The sequence below is a fragment of the Giraffa tippelskirchi genome, chromosome 5, assembly GCF_054371585.1.
Source record: "Giraffa tippelskirchi isolate mGirTip1 chromosome 5, T2T-mGirTip1v1.2.pri, whole genome shotgun sequence".
Lineage (NCBI taxonomy): Eukaryota > Metazoa > Chordata > Mammalia > Artiodactyla > Giraffidae > Giraffa > Giraffa tippelskirchi.
Genome location: NC_137279.1, coordinates 176,046,992 through 176,068,543, shown reverse-complemented (window position 1 = coordinate 176,068,543; position 21,552 = coordinate 176,046,992). Strand labels below are relative to the sequence as shown.

Sequence of the window (21,552 nt, the reverse complement as noted above, 5' to 3'; positions counted from 1 at the left end):
AAACTATTTATTTATTTATTGGCCACACTACATGGCATCTTATTTCCCTGACCAGGGATCGAACCCATATCCCCTACAGTGGAAGTGTGGAATCATAACCACTGAACCACTAGGGAAGTCCCTGAATTAAAACACTTTAAAATGGGCAAATTGTATGGTATGTGAATTATATCTCAATAAAGCTTTTTTTTTTTTAACATGTACAGTAGAATAGAAGAAGTACAGGCTCACCAACAATGAACAGAGCCAGGGAAAGCTCCAGCACAGTGCCTGTGTGTGTCTCAGGCACTTGAAACAGGTGTCTGAAGAGACTGAGTTACCGATGGGAGAGGGGGAAAGTCTTCACAGAGGATATAAAAGAGTTAGGTCATGAAGGGTCAGCAGGAGCTCACAAGGCAGGAATGAAGGAAGGGACATCCCGTGCAGATGCAGCCAATATGAATAAGGCCTAAAAGTGGATGGTCACACAGACATTCTTGGTATTGCTGCAGAGGTACATTCAGGGTCTCAAAGGACAGGCCAAGGAGCTTGCACTTTATTCAGGAGACACCAAGCTTTCTCAAGCAGAGAAGTTAGGTGATCAGTACAGGATAGCTTGGGGTCTGATGGTTCAGGTAGGAGAAATAACACGTCCAAGTTGCAAGGACATGTTTTTGGAGTCAGATATCCAGGATTTAAAATCCTTTAATTCTTCTTCAAATAACCAGCATGTGCTGGGAATTTGCTATTTTGCTCACTATTTTATCCCCAGTGCTTGGCAGAGTGCCTGACCTAGTAGGTGCTCAACAGCCATCTATTGAATGAAAATGAATGAATGGATGGCTATGTTGAATTCAATCCCATTTGCCAAACGTTTATTGAACACCTACTGTGAAGCTGGCACTCTGGTTACACAGAGTGAGCTTTTCAAGCGTAGGGCACCTGTCTGATATCTGATCTCTTCTGCCTTACTGCCTTACACAGGTTCTGTTTGGCACAGGGCAGGTGCTCAAGTCAACGTTAATTCCCTTCCTTCTCCTGGTCCAGGAGGTTTCCCTGAGACCCAGTGATTCTTGGAGAGGCATGGCCTGAATACCTCACTGTGGCTGGCGAGAAAAGAGAAGCTGAAGCTATAAGGGTGGAAGGAGCAGAGGGTGATGCCCATGGTATTTGTCCCAAAGTCAGCCATAGTGCTCAGGAGGCAATCCAAGTTGCTCAAGTTAGTAAAGAACTGAGCAGGAATGAGACTGTTCCCACAGTGCATTCTCGGAACCCTCTGCAGACCGCCCTGCACCCACAGCAGCAAGTCTCCTTGCAGGGAGCCAAGCACAGGTAGGGCAGAAACAGAAGCTCAGGACTTGCATGTGGAGGGAGGAGGAGGGAAGGATCTGGGCCTTCTCTCCTGAGCACCCTGTCCTGCCCCTGGACAGCTGCCATTTCCATACCTCCCCTCTGGTCAGGAGGGCCCTTCAGTTCATGGCTGACCACAGTAGGAAGGGGGTTCCTCCATCTCCCAGCCCTCAGGCCTCTCCCCTCCCCTCCCTTTCTTTCCCTCCCTCTCCTTCCTGCAGAGCTTCCCTCGAGCCATAAAAATAAAATAAAACACAAACACCCACAGTCCAGGAGGAGGGCGTCAGACAGATAATGGGCATTTTATATCTTTTTATGACACTCCCCATAGGCAGCTCGGCAATCACAGCGCAATAAAGGCAGGCATGCAGCTTGCATAGTTAAACAACTGCCGGGTAATTAGGCACAGCAAACACACCACTGGGGAGGCTGCAGGGCTGCCCTGGGATCTGCCTGCAGCCCGCCCTCCTGCTTGCAGCCACGTAGGTGCCAAGCCCAGGCCTAGCACTAGCAGACCTGATGGTGGTGCAGAGGACAGACCACTGGCTGTTGCCGTATGCATACTTGGTCTCACGCCTGTGCATGCTCACAGACACACCTGCCCACACCCACACACAAGCACTTCCTGAGCGGCTCGCTTGGATCTCATCTCTCCAGGAAGGCCGCTCCTCTCTTCCAAGTCGGATAGCCAAGGGTCTAGAGAGGGCCCTGCTGTAAGGCCTTCGAAGAGGTCCCAGGCCTGGCTGCAGCAGGGGCTCACACTTGCAGGGAGCCCCAAGCTTCCTGAGCTGCATAGGCAAGGGGATACCTGAGCGCACAGGCGTGATTACAGGGGCTCTTTCTCCTGTAAACACCAACTCAGTACAGAGCTGGATTCAAATAAGTTTTTAAAAATACACACACACACTGCTGCTGCTGCTGCTAAGTCGCGTCAGTCGTGTCCGACTCTGTGCGACCCCATAGATGGCAGCCCACCAGGCTCCCCCGTCAGGCAAGAGTACTGGAGTGGGTTGCCATTTCCTTCTCCAGGGCATGAAAGTGAAAAGTCAAAGTGGAGTCGCTCAGTCGTGTCCGACTCAGTGACCCCATGGACTGCAGCCTGCCAGGCTCCTCCATCCATGGGATTTTCCAGGCAAGAGTACTGGAGTGGGGTGCCATTGCCTTCCCCACCACACACACACACACTATACACATATTCCTATTACTTCATTTACTACCTCCACTGTATTTCCCCCCATCTGCCTTGACCCATCCATCTTCCCTCCTAGATCCGGAGCTCTGTACAGGTGGAGACCAGATCTGATTCATCTCTGAGTCTACATGCCCTGAGGCACAGGGCTACATTGAAGAATGGTCTTAAGTGAGATGTTAACTGAGATGTGCTGGCCCAGGCAGAGCGCCGGTCACTTGCTACCTGAGGCTTAGGTCCAGGCTGATCGAAACACAACCCACAGAGACAGAAGCCCTCACCAGGGCTGAGACAGCTGCACTGAGTCCACCAATGCTCATTCTTCCTCCAGTGATCCAGCCAATCAAATTCAAACTTTCAGGGACTGAATGGCTACTTAATGAAACAGAAGAGGCAAAACCCTGCTCCAATCCCACTTGAAGACTGAGACAGACTCTAGGAGCCACCTAGATCAGCCCTGAGTAGGCCAGGGAAAACCAAAGCACCCAACCCTATACCACTCTTCCCTCAACAGAGCTGATAGCAGGCCAGGTGAGCTCACACAAGGACCTTGGGTTAACCCAGCTCAGTCTCATATGAACATGAACCCAACCCAGCTACTTTTCCTGGTGTCTATCTGGCCATCACTCCCTGTCTGCCAAAGATCACAGGCCAGAGGAAGGGCCTGGGCTGCACCCTGCCTTTAGAGTACTGAGAGGCCCCCTCCCGCCACCTCCTGTAGAAGCAGGGTGACAAGCTTCTCCTTACCCCATATCCTTATGGAGAAGCAGCCCAAAGCCTCAATGGCATTAAGCTCCAGTCCAGGTCACCCCAAACTCTGGGACGACCAGCCATCCAAACTCCTTCCCAACATCTGAGTCCGCAGCTCTCCTGACCTGATGCCAGGCAATGCCTTGCCTTTCCTGGACCCTCAGCTTTTCCCAATAGGATATAGCAGTATCCCCAAGGCTAGAGCTCAAAGTAAGTAAGAGTCAAAGAGGGACTTCACTTGCCTTCCTTGCATCTGTCACATTTTTTGCTGGGAGCAAAAAGAGGAAACCTCAGGTACCATAAATGATCTCAGGATGGCAAAGGGAGAAGAGACCACAGGAAAGATCACCTCGCTCAGCTTCCTTATTTGTTAGATGAAAACAATGAGGCCTCAGAAGGGGCACGAGACCCAACGCTAGAGCCCACATCTTTACCTTCCAGCTTCGAATCCAGCCCAGGGTTCTTTGTATTGCACCATGCTGTCCTCTAGAGACAAGGCCCGCATCTGCACACCTCCAGGTGGAGTCAGGCCACAGGGCCCATAACCACACCCTCTCCTGTATTCCCACATGAGGGCACATACACACAGTTGAGTATACACACACGAGCCTCCCCACAAGGAGAAATACAAGATCCACATCTTTAAAACACATATAGAAGACGTGCAAGTACACATGGGCTCACTCTCTGACACACAAACAGATTCCCATTAAATAGGTGTCATTCCCAAGAGATCTAGAGCATGAGGCCAAACCCCGTCCTTCCCCAACCACTGCCTCATTGGCCATACAATTAGGAATGGCCCGTGTGTGTTTGCCCAGGCCTCCAGCCCAGGCCTCCAGCCCAGGCCAGACCAGAGGAACTGCCTTCAGTTAGTATCTGCTTTAGGACTGTTCACAAGAAGAAAGCCATGGAAGGAGAGAACCTGGATTTACATCCTGGTCATGTGACTTTGAGCGAACTTCTTAATGTCTCTGAGTCTCTACTTCAGCACCCAAAAAACAGGGACAATGGCCCTGTCTTGGGGAGTAGTTGTGAGGACTAAATGTGCGAAGCGCATGGAGCACAGAGCCTGGCTCCAGCTGGGACTCTATTACTGATACTGACAGACGTGATCACACCTGCCTTTCCAGAGTGGACTGCAAAGTAAAACAGGAGTTGGGAGACAGGGCTGTGCCTCCTGCATTCAAGGAAGTCTCTGTGCCGTTTTCTCCCTTTTTTTTGTAAGTCCTCCCAGTTTCCAGGGTCCAAAGTAGCAACAACAATACAAGAAGGATGGAAGCAAAGAAAAAAAGAATGAACCTGTGAGAAGGCAGAGTAACTAAGGGTTCCCTTGGCTTCTCAGGCTTTACATTGAACTCTGATGAGTCCACCTCTTCCACAGTATCTACGCCTCTAGAAATCTCCGGACATCCTCTCTGCTCACCCCACCATGTGGATTCAGAGAAGCAGCAGACCTGGTCCCTTCCCTCAAGCGGCTTACGGTCCTGCACACACCATAACCAAGAGGCATGGACTAGCCCCTGGCCCCAGGGTGAGAGTACAGGCTCTGCAGTCTGGATGCCAAGGTTCAAATCCAGTCTCCAAACACACCCACGACAGCTCCCCACTCTCCCCTACTCCAGAGTGGGCTCGGAATTCACTTCCTCAAAGACACAAAAGAAAGACAAAGGAGGCTCAAGGTGGGACTGGGACCAAAACGCTGTGTCATCCGACAGGACACTGACTCTGAGCAGCAGCCAGCGAGAGGCACACAGAGCCGGGGCGGGCCTCGGGGTGAAGACCTACCACGGAGGGCACTGCAGGCCACCCCCAGCTGGAGGTCGATTTGTAGCAGCTACAGGGAAACCTCACAGAGGAAGGATGGATCCCAGCTGCCCCGAGCTAACTCCTCTCCCTTCCCCCTTGTGGCCACACTCACCAGGGATGCGGAGCAAAGCAGGCTGGCTCCCTGGTTGAGGCTGTGCCGGGCTGCCCAACCCCACGCCAAGTACCAGCACTCTTCTAGAACTTTGACGAACAGCACCTAATTGATTCTTCACTCTGTAATTTCCTATGTGTTACCGTAAGGGTTCTGGGGTCTTCTGGCCAAGCAGTCTCAGACTGTTCCCGGCCAATAATGCGACAAGGCCTAGTGGCCTCTTTCCTTCCCTGCCATCCAGGCCCACAGGCTCTTTTCCCTCACCTGCACATGAACATGGCAGCTTCCTGGAGCAACTGCCTCACTGTTAGAAGGCAGCTGAGGCTGGCTCCACCCTAGACCACGGGAAATGGTTCCTCCCAGCGCTCGCTCCAGCGCTCGCTTGCTCTCGCTTTCTCTGCTTTCCTCTCCACTAAAAGCACACACACGGCTGGCCCACATCGTAGCTTAGAAAACTTGAAAATTACTGTTTGTAGTTCCCAAGTGCAGAAAGCTCCTTCCCTCCAGGCCTCTGCTCACACGGCTCCCATTTTGACTCCTGAAAACTCTGTGTCTTCCAAGGCTCACCTCGAGTCTCCTCAGTGAAGCCTGGCTGACTGCCTCTCCCACACCCCAGGGGAAACACTGGTTTGCACTGGAGGCAACAGGGAAAATCAGTTTTGAGCGTGGTCCCCAGAGTCTACTGCCTAGATTCAGGTGCATAACTCCATCACTCACTGGCTGTTGAATCTTGTGGAAGGTACTTAACTGCTGTACCTCAGTCTCCTCATCTGGAAACTGGCTAATAATAGCACTTATCTCAGAGCTGTTTGAGGACTGAGTTAACTTATAAAAAGCATTTAGAGCAGCACCTGTTTGTTATTATTAATTAACTCTACAAGTGAGGAAAGCAAGGACTGAGAAGGTAAACAGCTTGTCCAAGGTCACAGCACGGCGAGGTGGCAGAGCCAGGAACTGCCCGAAGGTGAATGTGACTCTGTACCCATGAACAGCCAGGCATGCTGGTGGCGGCTGGAATCCAGGACATGAGATGACAGACTCTGTTCCTCAGTGTCAGCTGAGGGTAAGTCAGTCCGAGGATGGCATTCAGCTCCTCCTCCCTGGGCTCACTTGAATTTTGCTGGAGGAACCCCCTTTTCCTAGCTCCTGCCCACAAAAGCTTACATGTCTACCTTGAACTCCTGTCTCTTTTCCCCTTGCAGTCTAGTCGCCTTGTCTCTGGTGCTCTGTGTGAGGCAAGGGAGGAGCAGAGGCACGTGCTATCACTTCATGCCCAGGACAACTCTCGGAGTGGGTATTGTTCTTCCTGTTTTGCAGAGGATGATACTGAGGCTGAAAGAAATGAAGTGACTTCCCTAAAACCTCACAGCTAGTAAGTGCAGGATCAAGATTCTAAACCACGCCTACTGGACTCCAGAGTCTGTGTGTCGGATATTGGTATCTCTCATAGTCAGAGAGGTTAAGGAACTTGCCCCAGATCACACAGCTGGTTGGTGGTGGTATCAGCTGGTTTGAGCCAGACTCACTCACCTGGCTCTGAAGCTCTTTCTCTTGCACCAGTGGTCTCTGGTCTGAGCCACATCCACAGGGCCCAGTGTACACATCAAGTATCACCTGAACACTAAGTGAGGGCTAAGTGTCACCTACGGCCATACCATTTGTCTAGGACGATACAGCTCGCTTTGTAATTAAGAAAACACAAGCTCCTTTAAAAGCCAACCAAATTCACTGTAGCTTTTTTCATTATGTAATTTTAAACTATACACCCAAAATATTAGTTCCACCAAATGTTCAAAGCCAAAAGCAATGTCTGTGAAGTTTTCTAACATTATTAAGAGCACCATGTGCTGTCTGCCTACCTCCCTAAGAGCTCTCCAAAACCACACTTAGTACTTTTCTCAGGTACTCTCCTGATCCTCAGTCACAAACTCACAATACAGAAGTGCCTTTTGTCTGGAAGAACTGTCTAAAGGTCATTAACATAAACAGGAGGCACAATCCTTTCCAGGTCTTGAGTCCCATGAGTATTAAGAAGTAGTGTAGTCTCCAGCAAAGAGGACCCAAGTTCTGAGCTAGTGAGGGAAGGAAGGAAGGACGGAGTCAGGGAAGTGAGCTTCTGCCTTTCCTATCCTGGCCTCCAACTCCTTCCCTGCCCATCTGCCGAGGAGACATGGTGGGGAAAAGACCAACACCTATGCAGGTTCTAATCCTAGCTTTCCCTCTTCCTGGCTAGGTGCCCTTAGGCAAATTACTTAACTTCTCTGTTTGTCTGGGAAATCTGGCACAGGAATGGGCATCTGGACTCTGGAGCTCATTAGTCTGGTGTTATATTCAGTGTGGGTTCAATGAGTGCTTGTTGATACCTAGTGTGTGCCAGGCCCAGTGCTGAGCACTGGATGTACAGAGATGGGTGGTAAGTAGGCCTCGAGGAGTTCATAGTCTAGTAAGAAAGACAAACATGTAAGCAGATGATTACAAGATTATGTGATATACTCATTACAAAGTACTGAAGCCATACAGAGGAGGTGATTAACTATGTCTACCAGAATCGGTGAAAATGAAAGATGAGAGTGAAAAAGTCGGCTTAAAATTCAACGTTCAGAACACTAAGATCATGGTATCTGGTCCCATCACCTCATGGCAAATAGATGGGGAAACAATGGAAACAGTGACAGACTTTATTTTGGGGGGCTCCAAAATCACTGCAGATGGTGACTGCAGCCATGAAATTAAAAGATGCTTGCTCCTTGGAAGAAAAGCTATAACCAACCTAGATAGCCCATTAAAAAGCAGAGAAGTTACTTTGCTAACAAAGGTCCATCTAGTCAAAGCTATGGTTTTTCCTGTAGTCATGTATGGATGTGAGAATTGGATTATAAAGAAAGCTGAGCACCGAAGAATTGATGCTTTGAACTGTGGTGTTGGAGAAGACTCTTGAGAGTCCCTTGGACTGCAAGGAGACCCAACCAGTCAATCCTAAAGGAAATCAGTCCTGAATATTCACTGGAAGGACTGATGTTGAAGCTGAAACTCCAATACTTTGGCCACCTGATGTGAAGAACTGACTCATTGGAAAAGACCCTGATCCTGAGAAAGACTGAAGGCAGGAAGAGATGGGGATGACAGAGGATGAGATGGTTGGATGGCATCACCAACTCAATGGACATGAGTTTGAGCAAGCTCCGGGAGTTGGTGATGGACAGGGAAGCCTGGCGTGCTGCAGTCCATGGGGTTGCAAAGAGTTGGACACAACTGAGTGATTGAACTGAACTGAACCAGAATTGGGGTAGCATCAGAGAAGGTTTCACAGAAGAGGGTTTTGCAGGATGAACAGGAGTTTTTCCAACACTCTAAAAAGGAAAAGGAATGTAAGCAAAGGGAACAGAATGAGCAAAGGGAAGTGAAAGTATCCTGCCTATCGGAAGAGCAGCAAGAAGTCTGATACGGCTGGAATGTTAAAGGACAGGAGCTATGAAGGCGGGGATGCTGCCATGAGCTGCATCTTCCAGGCCTTGGGTACCATGCTCAAGAGGAGGGATGGGCCTTCCATACCTACCCTCTTGGCTCTGGTGCTCTTCCTGTCAAAACATGCACACTGCAATCGCACCCTTTCCCGGGTCTTTGATTTAAGAGTTCCTCTCCTGGCCCTGACAGTAAGGCATTTCTGTCCCACAGATTATAACTCACTCTGGGCTATTATTCAGCTCCCCAGCCTTGGCCCTGCTGCAGTTAGTCCAAACATAATATCCTTCATGCATATATTATCTGTCTCCCTATTATCTGGAATCATTCCGGAATTAAATTTCAGTCCTGCAATATTGGCTTCAGGAGCGGCGCGCTTTATGGGCTAGTCAAAGGTTAGAATACCAATCAAAATAACAGTGCCGATGCAGCGAGACATTTTAATATTCCAAAACCCGGTAATTGTAAAAGGACATAATATTTTTTCCCTGATTACCCCAAAGGCAACACATGTTAACAAGGCGAAGGAAGGAGTGAAAGAAATTTCAGAGTTCAGACAGCTGTTAAGACATATTTAAAGGAAAAGCCCAGGCAGGGCACTATGCCATGGGGGCAGGGAGATGCGAAGAAAGAAGACAGCCTCTCCAGCTCCAGCTGCCCCAACTCCAAACACAGCACTGGTTCCTCTGCCACCTCTGGGCTTCGTCCCAAGAGCTCATTCCCAAGGGGCGATGTCACAGGGGATGGGATGAAAGGAGAAAGCTCAGGACGTGTGGAGTCTTGAGGCCCAGGCTCCAGTTTCAGCTCTTCAATCCAAAGCCTCCAGCCTCCAAGCTGACCCCTCCCAGGGCTTCAGCTTCGAACCCCACGGCCAATGCTTTAGGCTGCTCTCCCACTCAGCCTCTCCTTGTCCCTGCCTGTGCCCCTGCCTCTCCCATACTTCTACCTGGTGCTTTGAGTCCTGTTCTCGCTGCTAGAGGCCCTCATCTACCTGGCCCCAGAGCTAGTCCCCCTTAAGACAGCGGCCTGTGTGATGCTGTCAACGCCCCACAGACAGCACTCTGTACTTCGGATAATGCCGAAGACCAGGGCCACAGCCCCTGTCTGGTCTTGACCACTGAGTGGTCCAGAAGCACCCCATCTCGGTATGAGCCCTCCTCCCTCCAAAATAAAACAAAACAAACACCAGGCAGGGCCCCTACATCTTCACGCCTCTCGGTTTCTGATTTTGTTTTGTTACTGTTTTTCCCAAATCACCCCAGTAAGGGGCTCTGCAGCAGGCACCAGGCAGCCACCACTGTAGAGAGAATCCCAGCCTCTGTCAGACTGCCTATCACTGGAACAGCTCTCTCCCCACAGCACCAAAAAAGTGACCTGACCAGCAGAGTTCCAGACCCTTTCAGTCCTGACGGCTTCTCGGCTAGCTCAGGCCGCTCATTGGAGCCTCCAATCTGCACCATCCCGACCTGCTGACCTGCCTATGGCCCCCAGCGAAGAACTTCATTAAGGCCGAGAATTTATTCCTCCATAAGCCCTTAATTTATTACTGCGCTGATTGGGACTCTGAATGCTCCAAGGTCAGGAAAAGTCGTACTCAATCGTAGACACCAACCCTCCCTTCAGCAGTTTCTCCTGCTGTCCACTCCCAGGGGAGGGGGGAGACAGAAATGCTTCGTGCAGGGACCCAAGAAGGTCTCCTCTCCCTCTTCCATAGCTGGTCCCAACCCCATCCCCTTCAGGGCACCCAGCAATTGCGGCAGGGTGTTCAGCACAGATGGCAGAGGGAAAGTGGAGCAGCAATCTCCACAACCTGCTTCATCTGAGTCTGTCAAATTCTAGGTGACCTCCAACCCTACAACTTCTCAGTAGGACTGTCTGAGCCCTGTCTGCCAGGACTGACTCAGAATCCTCCTAAGGCTGACTGCCGGCTTCCCCAAAAGCCCATCCAAACAGGCCCAGGCACTAAAGGGAATTCCAGACCATTTGTGAATGTATATGCATACACTTGCATGGCATGGTCTGACTGTACACGAAGTGCTTATTGTGCAGGCATGCACTTATACACACATTTATACCTATGTGTCCTGCATATATATACACATATTCATATCCTTTAGGACCTACCCATTTCTTGATCTCTTATTTACAATAACATTCTCCTCCACCTAATCTTAGCCACCCACCCCTTTAGGCACAACTTGGAGCCTGCAAACACCTAGAATCACCCCATTTCTGAAATCACTGATTCAGACATGCTGCTTTCCAACCACACAGTCTCTTATTCTTCCATCTGGCATGCTCCACTACACTGGTTTACCTGTCCCTCATCTTCTTGGGACCTATCTACTTTTTCCATATCTGTCAGGTCCCCTACTGTCTTCTCTTCCTTCAACACAGTTCATCCTGGCAACCACTGACTTGACAATATCTTCAACTGTTGCTTTCATCACACCCCTTGGGAATCTCTCTCCTGTGGATGAATCTAAATGTCTGCTTTCTGCATGCCCACAGCCAGGCAGCCGAGCTCTGCTCAAGAAAAGCCACACAGCTCAACAGAGAGGTTCCGCTGTGAATTAGTGTCACCAACATCAACTGGACCCTCAACACTGCCTAGAAATCCTACTGTACTTTCTCAAGTAAGCTCACACTGCTATTCTTTACTAAAACTAAGCAATCCTTTCCCACTTTCTGCCAACCTTCCCAGCCCTTCCCTATTCGTTATTAGCAAATGACTGATCTATTTCACAGAGAAAAGCAAAAGCCATTAGAGGGAAACTGTCTCTTGTCATCACCAAATCCACAAGCCTACTTGCACCTGTCTGCACTTCTCCTCCCCCCATCACAGTGAAAGAGCGGCCATCCCCCTGAAGACAGTCAGTGTCAAGAGACTGGGTTTTCCATCCCTTCTCCTGTCACCTTCTTAGAGACCTCCCTCACTCCTGTATTTCAACCTTTCTTCTCTAATACACAAACGAGAACATACACCTTCCATCTTAAAACACAAAACTAGCCTCGATTCCACAGCTGCCCCACCACAGCTCTTACCCTCCCTCCCTCCTTCAAAGCCACATTTCTGAAAAAGTTCAAATTTCTCTTATCTCATTTACTCCCCAATTTGCTCCAATTTGGCCCCATCCCTATCATGCCATCAAGAGGTTTCACCGGGGTCGCCAAGGTCCTTGAGCCCAGGTCTTGCACTTGTATTTCAGTCTTTACATCATGTGGCCCCCTCGGAACTGACCAATCCTTTTTTTTCCAGAAGATACTGTTTTTCTTTGGTTTCTGTGATATCACCCTCTCCTGACCTACCTCCTCTTCTACAATCCTTTCACTGTCTCTTTTTCACTCTGTTTATTCTCTTCAGCACAGATGCAGGCAAAACTAAATTTAAGTTCTAACTTGTTCATGTACCAAACTGAGACACTGAGCAGGTTTCGTCATCACTCTGTGCCTCAGTTTTCTCAACCTTAAAATGCAAAAAATGACAATAACTACCGTACAGAGTTGTGAGAATTAGATAATGTAGGTACGTGAGCACATTGCACTCAGCACAGCACTGTCCAACACAGACATACGTGAGCTATATAAGCAAGCTAGGAATTGAGTGCCCAGCTCAAGTAAAAAAATAAAAAAAAAAAAGAAATTAATTTTAAGAATATATTTTATTTAACTTGGTATATCCAAAGATTATCATTTCAATATGGACTCAGCATAAAAAATTATTAAAGAAGTATTTTGTATTTTCTCATACCAAGTGTGTAATTTACACTTACAACACATCTCAATTGAGATGCTAAATCTTCATCAGAAATACTTCAACTGTATTTAGATTTTAAACAATTAACAGTTGAAAATACAGATTTACCAATCCAGTTCTAAACATACTTAAAAGTTCTTCTTGAAAGTTTTCAACTTATGTTTAATTAAAATTAAATAAAATTTAAAATTTGTTCACCAATCATATTAGCTACATTTCAAGTATTCGATTGCTACAGGTGGCTAGTGGCAACTATACTGGACACTGCCAGGTCTAGCACACAAAACACAACCATTAATTAAGAAATATTATTACTACTAGTGACCACTCCCCATCCACCTCTAGTTCTGACTCTCGCTCCTCTATGTATCAAACATTGACATTTCCCAGTGTTCTGCACTAGGCTCTCTTTCCTTCTCATCTTAATCACTCCATTCCATGGTTACAATTATCACACACCAATAATGCCTCCAAATCTGCATCTCTTATCCAGACCTTATCCCTGAGCCCCAGGACTACATATTCAATTACCTTCTCAAAAGTTTCACCAGAATGCCTCAATGGCATCTAACTCAACATGCCCCACACTGAATTCACCTTCTCTTCCAATCTCTACACTTCTTCCATTATCTCGGTAAATTCATTCCAGTTCTCCCAGTTGCTCAAATCATAAACCCTGGAGTCATGATAGTCTCCTCCTTTATCCTCAACCCTCACAGTCAGTCGGTCACCATTTCCCATCTGTTTTACCGTCAGTTCTGCTGTAACATTCATTTTGAAAGAGCAAGCTTGTTCCAGTGCAACTGGAGTATCAGGGGACGATTCAGCATAACACACAGTGTGCATTTATGTGAGACTCTGTCCATAAACAATATAAGGTAAACACAGGAAACTACACCCAGCTGAACAGAGCTGTGCAAGAACATACAAAATGCACACATCCCAAACACATACCAGCTACCTGGACCACCACTTGTGCTACAAGCCACATCCATCTGGTTACAATCTCTGGTTTCAGAGAACTCTTCTGCTGCCACTTCACTGTAACTCACAAGCTGCAACCCTTCTCATGCTCATTTCCACGCAAACTTCAAGTTTTCTTCAAGGTAAAAATGCCATATTTATCGTAGTATTTGTGTATTTCTTAACCATAAAATACATGTAAAGTCATATTACCCATAGTTTTTATTTTATTAGTTTTTTTTTATTAGATTCCCATCTCTTCTCATGTATCACTGATGAAGTTTGTAAGGACTGTGCCCCTAATCCCATTTTTACTGCACAGCTTTCCACAGCATGGTGATTTGCAGGGAGCCGTATGTTCCACCACAGGACAACTGGCTGTACCATTTAATACTCCAGACTCAGTCCATTTCTCTACATTTCCACTGCTATCACTTCAATCCCAGTAATTATCATCTTTCACCTGAACTACAGTAACGGTCTAATTCCATGGTTCTCAAGTAGGTACGGTACCTCCCCACGCCAGCTTCGTCCAGGCCACTGGAAATGTATGTTTGTTGCGGGGGGGAAGCATTTTCAGTTGTCACAGTGAATTGGAGAAGGGCACTCTCCTGGCATCCAATGAACAGGGGCTGGGGATGCTACGAGTTCAGCCATGCTGCCCACACAATGATCTGCCCATCCCAACACGCCAACCACAGCTCTATTACTTGTCCCGTTTCTGCTAGCTCTCTCTACACTGCAACTTGAGGGTTTTTTTTCAAAGGGCAAATCAGATGATGCCTCTCCTATCTTCAATCATGTCCCCTCACCCTAAGGACAAAGATCAAAACCTTAAGCCTGGTCTACAAGGTGCTGCCTCCCCTCCAGTTTCATTTCAGGTCAGCCTTCTCTCTTCCCCACATTCACTGTGCACAGCCATTTGTCCTGCAAGTAATGATTACACATCTACTGTGTGCCAGGGACTATCCAGAGTGACGAGGACGGAAGAGGGAACACAAGAGACAAACATTCTCCACCCTTACGGAACTTACATTCTAACTCCATGAAGCTGCCAGGCTTCTCTTCACCCAAAGCCTTGCCAAATGTGGTCTCCTCTGCTCAGTCGATTTCTGCTCATCCCCCAGGTCTCAGCTTAGGCCCCCTTCCTCCCCCTCGTCCCACTAAGTCAGGTGATATTATCCTATGATATCCTATCATATCCCTTGTTATATGATCCTATGACTTTGAACTTTTTCGTATTATAACACAATTGAAATTGTTTATTTAACATACATATTTTCTGTTATATCCCTAGGGCCCAGCACAGTATTTGGAACACAGAAGGCACTCAAGAATATTTTGCTTATTTATGCAGATGTGTATGTTTATATATGTGCATATGCCTTTACAGTTTATGAATATGTATATATAAACACATTTGTACTTGTATATATTTTCATGTTTCTGCACGTGAATAGGTGTATTCCCATGTATTCAAGTATGGATATATGCATACAGTTTTGGGTACTTGAGTGTATTCATTCACATGAGTACATGTGTATATCTATGTGCACGCACATGTGTGTATGCTATTCTGGCCCCTCAGTGACAGCTCTGACCTCCTGGAGGCTGCTGGAAGCAGGGCCCCAAGTCCTCTCTAAGCTGACAGTTCAATAAGAGCATAGATCATTCAATGACATTCCAAATGTCAGCAAACACTAGTTCACTCCTCTCTGCTACAGGGAAAGTTAAGTGGAGGCGGGAGAAGTGGAGACTTGGCCCTGGAAGAGTTGCCTTTCCCTGAGACCACCCACGCCACCTCTGGACAGGAGAGGGCAGCTGAAAGACCACATTCTGCCTCTGCTCAGATTGGAGGCCTTAGTCAAGTGTGGATGGAGACCTCAGTCCCAGCTGCTCGCTCACTCAGCAGGTCTAGGTGGCCAAGCAGACCCGGAGCCTCCCCATTCTTTTCATGGAGCAGAGCCCTCCTGGGCACTGAGGAGAGGAAAGGAAGGGAAGGAGGCAGGACAAAGTAAGGTCAAGGATGGGAGAGAAGCCCACAGCCAGCCAGGGCCTGGGTCCCCTGTGGGGAAAGAGGGTAGGAGTGAGGCTTTTATGTGGTATTCCCACAACTTTGGCAATGGCCTCTCTGGCTTAGCTTTTCTCATTGCTCTTTTTAAGGGTGCAGGAATCCCTGTGCAACCTGCACTAAGTCACGCAGTATAAAGGTCAGAAAGATCGCCACGTGCCTGGACCTCTAGGGTCCTGCAGCCTCCCTGTCTTGAATGGCTGATGAGGACTAGAGTTGGATCAGCTTTCCTGCTGGGCCCTCAAGCACAGCTAGAACACAGTGTTGCTGGAGAGCAGAAAGGAAGGGGTGACACCCCTGGTTTTTCTTAGACCTATGCGGTTTACCTCTCAGGAGGCGATCACAGAGTTCTCCATTTCCCCTGGTACCCATTCCCCCCTCTATGACTCCGCACAATCTGGCAGAGAGCCAAGCTGAATAGGCTCAGCACAGCTTCCTCCACCGCCAGCAGCACCAAGGTAGTCCCGAGTGGCAATGTTATCACACGGGTCGGCTGGTTTCCTGCCTCTCTGCCAAGGAACCTAGAGGCAGGGAGCTATCCATACACCAAAAAGTCTAGTGAACTTCACAGAGCAATTGTTCATGGTCAGCGCCTGCCTCGCCTGGCCGGCCCTTCACATTGCATTTGCAGAGACCAGCAAGCAGCCTCAGATGCACTCTGACAGCTGGCATGCCGTCTTCCAGGCACACGGGCCTGGCCACACCCGCACGCGTAGCCCTGCCAAGGCCTGCGTGAGAGGCCCTCTCTGGAGCCAGCTCTCAAGGATCAGTCAGCCAGCTAGCAATTGCTCACTGGGCATACACTCTGCACCTAGCCTTGATCTGGCCAGCGGGGACACAGAGAGGAACCAGGCTCAGTCTCTGCGCTGTGGAGGGACACGTCTGCAAGGAAACACAGGGACTCGAAGATCATGGATATCCAGAGTGTCAAAGCCTTAAGGCAAGAGATCGACTTCTGAGCTTCTCAGCTGAGGTGAGACCTGAGCCCAATCATCAAGGAGAGGGAATATGCCTGATGAAGATGACCGGGGGTGCTTCAGACGGACAGAAGGCCTCAGGCCAAGGCCCAAAGGCAGGATAGAGCCTGGCCTCCTCAGCCCCAGCTGGGAGGCAGTAGGAAGCTGTTGTTCAGCTGCAAGGAGATCAGCAGGAGAGGTGGGGAGGGGTCACACAGACAAGCCAGAGGGCAAAGGACCTGCACACCAGGGGACAGCAAAGGAGTTCATACACACTGCCCCAGAGAGGAGCTGCCCTGAGACCTACGGAACAAAGCCCAGGGTGGTTGTCTTCCACTGCTCCTCCAAACACTAGCTTGCCTCCAGCATCCCTACACACCAAAGCATGCTGCTCCCCCTACGCACAAGTCCCCTCTCCCCAGATACAGATCCTGCCTTCTGAGAATGCCCAGTTCAAGACTCTAATCCTTACAATACCAGAGGGCTTGACCCTCTAACATCTCTCCTCCTCTGAGCACTCCTCTCCCCTCACCCCTGGGGAATCACTACTCTGACTCCTGCTGTGTTCTCCCTCCTCTGAGCTTCCTGGGAGTCACTGAGCTGGCCAAACGGCACAGGCTCCTGGGGCTGCCCCTGGTCTGTTACCCTTCCAACAAGAAGGATTCATGGCAGTCAAGTCTCCCGAGTGGCCTGGGCCTCCCGCAGCTAGGATCCTAAGACAGCAGGGATCTGGTAAGTCTGTTCCTATACCTCCCTTCTTCTGCTTACCTAAGAAGTCCAGCACACACTAGGAAAAGTACAGCGTTCTGGGTGATTCATTCTCTACCAGGGCCCACTTTCCTAGCTGCATGGGGTCCCTCCTGGACCACAGCCTCAGCACCCACTCCCCAGGTGCTTGGTGCTAGATGAGTGCCAGCCTTCTCCCCCACGCTAAAAGGGAGTGGGTACTAGTGTCCACAGCCCTTCTCACATGAGCAGGCTCGGCTGGGGATAGGTAGAACCAAAGCCAGCATGGACCAATTCCACCTCGCCACCAGAAGGAGATACCAGGGCCAGTCAGGAGGGTCAGAGGTCACACTCATGATCACTCCTGGCACTTCCTCAGAGGCTCAGTTGGGACCACATCCCTCCTAGAGGCAATGCAGCTCAGCCCAGAGGGAGAGCTCTGAGCAAGAACTGGAAACTCCCCTTAATGGGAACTTTTCTGCACATCTAGGGGACACTAAGGAGGGTGGTGTCAAACTCCACCCAGCAGCCTGGTCCCTTAAGCAGCTCCCCACTCTCAGAAATAACCACAACCTTCCATATTAGCTAGGGAGGAGGAAGGAGGAGTATTGAGGAAAGAAAAGAATGAAAAGAAAAGAAATGAGAACAACAAGATGAAAAGAACAGAAATGAGAAAAGAAAGCAAGAGGGATGGAGTCTGAGGCACAGGAGAACCCAAGGACACATGGAGAGGGGCTCAGATACAGTACCTTTTTCAGGTTAATCCACTGCTTGAAGTAATCTGCTACTGGCAAGCCCAAGTACTGGCACTGTCCTGGGAGCCTAAAGAAAGAGAGGGAGGGGAGAACAAGCTGAGCAACCCATGTCACAGGTACGGAGTCTTAAGACAGGAAATCCAACAGCGTCTATAAGACAGAGAGACCCCCAAAGGCTAACAACCCACCAACCATGGGTCCCACCCCACCCAAGAAAGGCACCCCACCTTCAGCACCCTGGACACCAGGCTCTAGATGCAGCCCTCAGATCCAAATGCAAGAACCTGGAGACTTTATTCAAAATAATATCAGATGCACTGCTTTCTGATGGCCTACGATATTGCTAAGTCTCTTACCTTTTCACATTAATTCACAGTGATGCTGGGAGGTGGTAGATCTGTACGCTTTACAGATGAGAAAACAAGACTCAGAGAGGCTGCCTAAGTCCCCACAACTAAAACATGATAGTGCCAAGAACTGAACCAGGTCTGTCTCATTCAAAAGCTTGTGTTCTTTCCAGTGCAACAGGATGTTGTTGTCATTTTGTTACACAGAGAAGCAGAGACTGAGACAGGAGGAGAGAGGGAAAAGAGCACATGATTTAGAGACAGCTGGGCAGGGCCTTTGGCTCACATTTGAGTCTCTAACAATAAGCTTTTTGTGATTGCAAAGAGAGACATAAAAAGATGTCAGAATGTAAATCGAGAGTCTGTTCTTGATTTTTCTTTAAATTATAACTTATAAACTCTCCCCTTCTAGCTGATGATGCCTTTTTGCCTACACAAATCCATTGAAACAAACACTCTTATTAAACACTGATGTTTAATAAGAGTCAGGCACTCGGGACTCAAAAAGTAAAACTTAACTCCTGCACATGAGGGACTCACAGTTTGTTCAGCAGAATGGACAGTAAAAGAAATAGATTAAAAGCCTTAAGTTAAAGCATTGGGGTACATGGAAGGATGGAAGAAGATACAAGAAACATCAGCTGGGGAAGATCATAGTTTTCTTGCTAAAAGGAGCTTGGCCACAGGCAATAGAGAGCCGCTGAAGAGTTGTGATTTACAAAGATAGTTCTGGGGGCAACAAAAACAGTACACTACAAAAGCCAAGTAGTAGCCAGGAGACTAGACAGTACCGTAGAGACAGTGAGCAAGCAACAGGAAGAAAAGAGATGTAAAGCAAGTCTTGGTGAGTGAATGAGAGAAAGTGGTAGAACCCAATCCAGAGGCATGTGGCTAGATCAGCTTTGTGCTACTTACTGAGACAAATTTAGGGGTGCAGAGAGCATATGTGACAATGCAGATGAAGCCAACCAGCATTTAGTCAACTTCATTACTGTTCTTAAATTCTCTTCATACAGTGTCTCCCTAGACCAGGCATCATCCCACTGCCTCCCCTCTACTAGCACCGGATGCAGGCATGAGTTTGGGAATGTGATTTGAGAGGTATACCTGATGCCTGCTAAGCACTCAATACCTATTGAGTTTGAGAGCCCTAGGAGACATTTGGCAGTGGGATGATGTCTAAAAGGCAGATGAATATCCAGTTTTGAAGAGAGATTTGGCCTGGAGATATAAACTGCTGAATCATTCGTGTAATTTTAGTAAAATTAAAGCCACGAGAGAAGACAACATCACCCAGGAAGACTATGGAATGAGAGGAGCAGAGCGCCCAGGTTAATGTCTCACATGTCTCACAAAGTTCAGTCAGTAAAGAATCCGCCTGCAATGCAGGAGACCCTGGTTCAATTCCTGGGTCAGGAAGATCCGCTGGAGAAAGGATAGGCTACCCATTCCAGTATTTTTGGGCTATCCCTTGTGGCTCAGCTGGTGAAGAATCTGCCTGCAATGTGGGAGATCTGGGTTCAACCCCTGGGTTGGGAAGATTCCCCAGAGAAGGGAAAGGCTACCCACGCCAGTATTCTGGCCTGGAGAATTCCACGGACTGTATAGTCCATAAGGTCTCATAGAGTTGGACACAACTGAGGGACTTTCACCGATGACCAATGACCACCAAGCTTTGCTGAGCTAAAATGAAATGAGGCCACCTGTACCAGACCAACACCAGAGACAAGGAACTCACTACTACACACAGCAGTCGGCTCGAATTGTGGACTCCTCCAATTAATAGAACATCCTTCCTTAATGCTAAACTTTAATCTGTCTTTTGTAACTTCCACCCACAAGTCTGAGAAATGTCTTTAGAAACTACAGAGAATGAGACTTCCATCTCTTCCTTGCAGAACCTCTCAAGATGTGCGAGCCTAGGGAGCTTCCCTCCAAGTTCCTTTCCCCAGGTCACATAGCCTCAGCTCCTTCGAGATAACATGCCATGAGGCAGGACTCACCCAACTCACCTCCATGCCCAGAGCGCAAGACTCCTAGTATCAGAGAGCCAAGGTCTCACATGCTCTTTGGATCCCATGTCACATCACCTGGGGCCTCCCTGGTGGCTCAGATGGTAAAGAATCCACCTGCAATGCAGGAGACCCGGGTTCAATCCCTGGGTCAGGAAGATCCCCTAGAGAAGGGAATAGCAACCCACTCCAGTATTCCTGCCTGGAGAATTCCATGGACAGAGGAGCCTAGCGGGCTACAGTCTGTAGGGTCACAAAGAGTCAGACACGACTGAGTGACTATACTTCAGACTTCAGATCACCTGTGGTCAACCTAAAGGATGATGAAAGCAAGCTTACCCTTTCTGGAATAATTGATTTTTGAGCCTAAAAAGCAAGTCATTAATGTCAAATGCCACAAAGCAGTCAACTAAGAGAGAGCTGAGAAAAACCCAATGAATTGGGCATCAGTGGGCTGGTAGGGACAGAAGGCAGCAGGTGACGTGTTGAAGAGTGAGAAGAAATAAAGTGGAGATCGCAAGCAAAAACTCCCTCTTTAGGGGGTTTGGCAACAAGAATCCAGTTGAAATGACTGTTTGTACCCTAGAAAGTGTTAGGGCAGTCAACCTTCCCTCCATCTCTTCATCTGTTTGACAGATAATAGTGGGAGTCAATGCCTATGTTTCAGGCTACTAGTAGAGTAAGCATTTACTTTTCGAAGACCTGAGATACCTTACCAAGGGGAAGGTTCCCCTCCACACCCAGCGGACATGGTGACACTAACTACAACCAGTCAATTTCCTGGGAGGGAAAGTCTGGCTGAGACCAAGAGGATGAAGGGGTATCCAGGTAGGACGTCTCCATGTGGGAACCAATGACCAAGATTATAAGGAAATGAGGCAAGATTCTGAAAGACAAAAGGTAGCTTTAGGAACTAGGATGTGGTTGCTTAAGACACAGAACTGTAACGTCTGGGTAATTTTCTTATTCCCTTCAATTTTTCTTTCATGTTCCCTATCCTTGGTGTTTGTGAAAATGCTTGCTCAGGTCAGCTACTTTTAAAACATCACATTAAGGCCTGTGAGTGAAGGGGGCCACCAGAAGCAGCAGAATCTGCAAAGGAACACATCGGGGGACTGGCCAGGAAAAGGCAAAGGTCTGGGTCCACCTATCACACTCTCCCAGCACCCTCTGGTTCATTTAGTTGACCCAGGCCAAGAGTGCTCTTGGCTGTGGCTGGCCCTGGGAGAGGAAGGGTTCCCTCTTCAGCAGGATTTCAAGGGCAGATGTCAACTGTCGGCTGTCAGACAGAAAGTGTCCTATGCCCAGGCAGGA

At 48.5% G+C, this 21,552-nt stretch overlaps 1 protein-coding gene across 21 annotated transcripts in view; it reads right to left on the bottom strand.

Annotated features, from left to right (window-relative positions):
* The window catches only part of ERI3 (ERI1 exoribonuclease family member 3), a 130,397-nt gene that overhangs the window by 42,410 nt on the left and 66,435 nt on the right, over positions 1–21,552 (bottom strand). For all 21 annotated transcript variants that reach the window (XM_081488795.1, XM_081488810.1, XM_081488793.1 and 18 more), the window contains one exon: positions 17,874–17,946. In XM_081488795.1, the coding sequence (XP_081344921.1) occupies positions 17,874–17,946 (73 nt within the window). The remainder of the gene's footprint in view (positions 1–17,873; positions 17,947–21,552) is intronic.